The following is a 3,480-nucleotide window of genomic DNA, read 5'->3' as shown; positions in this document are numbered from 1 at the left end:
GGAGCAGGAGCAGGAGCAGGAGCAGGAGCAGGAGCAGGAGCAGGAGCTGGAGATTTAAAGAAGCCGCTTGCCTCCACTGGGGTGAAACTGTTGCCTGACCGAGTCCCTCCTGAGCTCCAGGAAAGTCTGAAGCGTAGAGGTGGATGGCTGACTCCCTTCCCCAGGACTGAAGACCAAACCGACACCGTCTCAGGCTGTGCTGTTTCTTTCCCGGGAGGCGGCTGGCTGAGGCTGGCTGAGCCACTGGAGCCGTGTGACGCGGCGGCGGGACACTTGGCCTTGCGCTGGACCAAGACAGCTGACCGAATGGCTTCCGTCCCAGCATCCGTCTTTGAGCCAGGCCGGACACTGTCTGGATGGTCGTCTGTGGAGGAGTGCGGAGGAGACCCCTGTCCCTCACGTCTGGCTTCTTTGCAGGGCCTTCTTCTTCCAGACAAAGGTGGGTCATCCGGCGGCTGCATGGAAGTCAGCTGCGCTGTCTGAGACTCGCCGCCAGCTTCATAGCCCAATACGGAATCACCTTCTACCTTGTGGGCTGGCCAGGCCGTCGGTGGCGAGCCATCGTATCTGGCGGACTTCTTCCCTCTGGCGTATTTCTGCACGTCCACTCCAGAAGGTACGGCCAAGTCACAGGGTCTCTGTTTCCACATATCGACGCAGTTCCCCGCTTTAGAAATTTTGAGGTCGTGCTGCGGACCTGCTTGCCTTTCTCTGCTTTTCTTGCAAGAGGCCCATACTCTCAGCTCAGGAGGAGGTGGACGATGAGACAGCTCCTGCTGCCGGTTCAGGGAGGGTGCAGAATACCTCTTGAAGCTCCTTTTCATGGGGCCAGTGTTCATCTTTTGCTTGTTATAGAGCAGCCTGTTTGCAGTGCAGGCTACTGATACAGAAGGATCAAGACACAGCGGTTCGGCCGTAGCTAAGATCAGCTGGCTCTCCAGCAAAAGCCTGTCTTCCTGGGTCCAGGTCTGGTCATCGCTGCTCATGGACTGCACGTCGCAGGCTAACGTCTGCATCGTTGGCCGCAGGAGAACATGCCTGCTCGCGTAGCCGGGAGGTTCCCGACTGCACTGCCTGTAGTCCCGTACCTGGGCTATGACACACCCAGAGTGAAAAAAGTTAACCTGAGATTTTTCCAGGAGATCCACCAGAGCAGGAGGTAATTGTTCAGCATCCAAGTATTCGAGCAACTCCCCTTCTTCATAAGGCAGTCGAATGGTCTCCGAATAGGATCCATTTTCGCCCTCGAGCATCAGCGAATATCCCTCCTTTCCTGGGTATAGGTTGACCACTAAGCACGGCAACGACTCTCTCCTCAGGAGCTTCTCCAACAAGTTCACGTTGCTTCTTAATTCCTCCGTAGCCTCAGGCTCTTTCCCGCATTCTTCCACATATAGGTCATAAAGTTTTTCATCCAGAGATGCTCCCCCACTCGCTGAGCCTTTCCTTTTAGGAGGCCTCTGCTGGGCACTGGCAATGACATACTCCGCACGGTCCAGAGCTCGTTCTAAAGCCTGCTGCATCGTGGCACAACAGGGGCCCTAAAGAGAAGGGCAAGCGCAAGTGCAAGCGCCTTGAAGAGCCGGGTGAAGGTCCCGTCTTTCACGTCGAGCTAGAGGTAGAGTCTTGCAGACGCCGCCACTCCACAGTGCAGCCACCAGCCTAACTTCCAAATGGACGGCAAGAAACGCGCGCCGGGAAAGCACCGCACGACATACCTGCGATCTGGGTATCCAAAGCCAACAACACGTGTCGGAGCCGCCACCGCGCGGCTCTGGAGCGGCCGCGGGCTGGGCCGGAAGTGGAGGTGAGCCCCCCGCCCTCCCCCCGCCCCCCAGCTCCCCCCTCCCTCCCGGAGCAGCCGACAACCCGCTCCTGCGCATGCGCGCTCCCTGCAGGCCGCAGGCGTCAGGCTCAGGCGTCAGGCCTCAAGCCTCATCCTATTGTTGCCTGCGCCTCCGGGCCACGAGGCCCCGCAGCCCGCACTTCCGCTGCTGCCGCAGGGCGGGACCTTTCCTTTCCCCGTAACGCGGAAAGCACACCACCGAAGCAGAAGCAACGGCCCGACAAATAACCTACTTTCTGCCACGGTTCGAGTCCACGCCAATTCGCGCAGGAATGCGGCTGTCGGGGAAGCGGCGCAAGCTGTGCGCTTCTCTTCTTGGCCAGCGCCTCACCCAGAATTGTGCACGGTTTCTGCGTCTCCCGTCGGGAACGGCAGGGCTGCTCCCGGTGCCCGTCGCCGCTGTGGCACACCCCCCCCCCCCCCCCCCCCCCCCCCCCCCCCGTCCGCCCCCGCCGCTCCCCCCTGCCTACGCGGAGGCTCGCCGAATCTAATCTGGTGCAGGCGTCAGATGTCCTCCTTCCTTGAATCTGCCACTGATCTCCTGCCTGACGGTCGTCAGACGTGCACCTGGCATGCCTTCCTGACACTTAAGTCTTTAACTTGTTACTTCCCCGTGTGTCACAGGAAGGGCGTTTTTACACACGATGCGGTAGGCAAGTCGTATTGTCTGTGAATTGCACTTCAGGATTAAACTATTTGTTGGGAAAGGTGCTTTGCATGTGATGGAGCCGGGGACTGTTGTCCCGGCTGATGGCAGCGCACTTCCGCGATCACCCTCCCTGTGAGACCACCGCCAAGGTCCTAAGGATGGCTTTGGGGTGAGGTGTGCGGGTCGTAGATCGCGGATGGGCCCTTGTTTTCCACTAACGTTGTTGCCTTGAGGTGTGCCGGCCTTTTGGGACAGGTTTTGAAAAGAGTCTCTTGACGTTTGTGTGAGACGTGGCGATAATAGGGGTTCATGGAAAAGCCTCACAAAGGAAAAGAAGACAAGACAGATCGGCGAAAGTCCCGAATTTCACACAACTATGAAATCAACGTGGGTTGGGGCGCCTGGGTGGCTCGGTCAGTTAAACGTCCCACTTCAGCTCAGGTCATGATCTCACTGTTCGTGGGTTCGAGCCCCGCGTCGGGCTCTGTGCTGACGGCTCGCAGCCTGGAGCCTGCTTCGGGTTCTGTGTCTCCCTCTCTCTCTGCCCCTCCCTTGCTCGTGCTCTGTCTCTCTCTCTCCCTCAAAAATAAATAAAGATTTTTTAAAAATTAAAAAATAAAATAAAATCAATGTGGATTTTAACCAATGGCAATTATGACAATTACATGAACAGTAGATACATTGTATTGAAAGAGGACTAAAGCCTTTTTCACTCAGAGCTCCCGAAAGATGACCCTGGTTCAGGGACAGACAAGAATACTTTTCTACTTGCATATCAACCATCTTTGGGCAAACGGATACTTGGGGAGCGCCTCAAGGGGGCTTGAAATCAAGTTTAGTCTCTTAACTCTTTTACACATCCTCCCCGTGTCTCTTTTTCCCACCCCCCACCTGCCCGAAATTAGGCTAAGTACCAGACTGGACGGCCAAAGCATAGTTTTCTTTCTTTCTTTCTTTCTTTCTTTCTTTCTTTCTTTCTTTCTTT

General features: G+C 56.4%; 1 protein-coding gene across 1 annotated transcript in view; it reads right to left on the bottom strand.

The window, feature by feature from the left end:
• LOC125932380 (transcription factor SPT20 homolog) overlaps positions 1-1,748 on the bottom strand; it is a 2,897-nt gene extending 1,149 nt beyond the window's left edge. Inside the window, exon 1 of the mRNA XM_049644900.1 lies at positions 24-1,748. Coding sequence (XP_049500857.1) covers positions 24-1,523 — 1,500 coding nt within the window. The 5' untranslated portion in view covers positions 1,524-1,748. The remainder of the gene's footprint in view (positions 1-23) is intronic.
• Positions 1,749-3,480: the final 1,732 nt, after the last annotated feature.

Source organism: Panthera uncia, chromosome X, assembly GCF_023721935.1.
Source record: "Panthera uncia isolate 11264 chromosome X, Puncia_PCG_1.0, whole genome shotgun sequence".
Lineage (NCBI taxonomy): Eukaryota > Metazoa > Chordata > Mammalia > Carnivora > Felidae > Panthera > Panthera uncia.
This window is presented reverse-complemented; position numbering and strand designations above follow the sequence as displayed.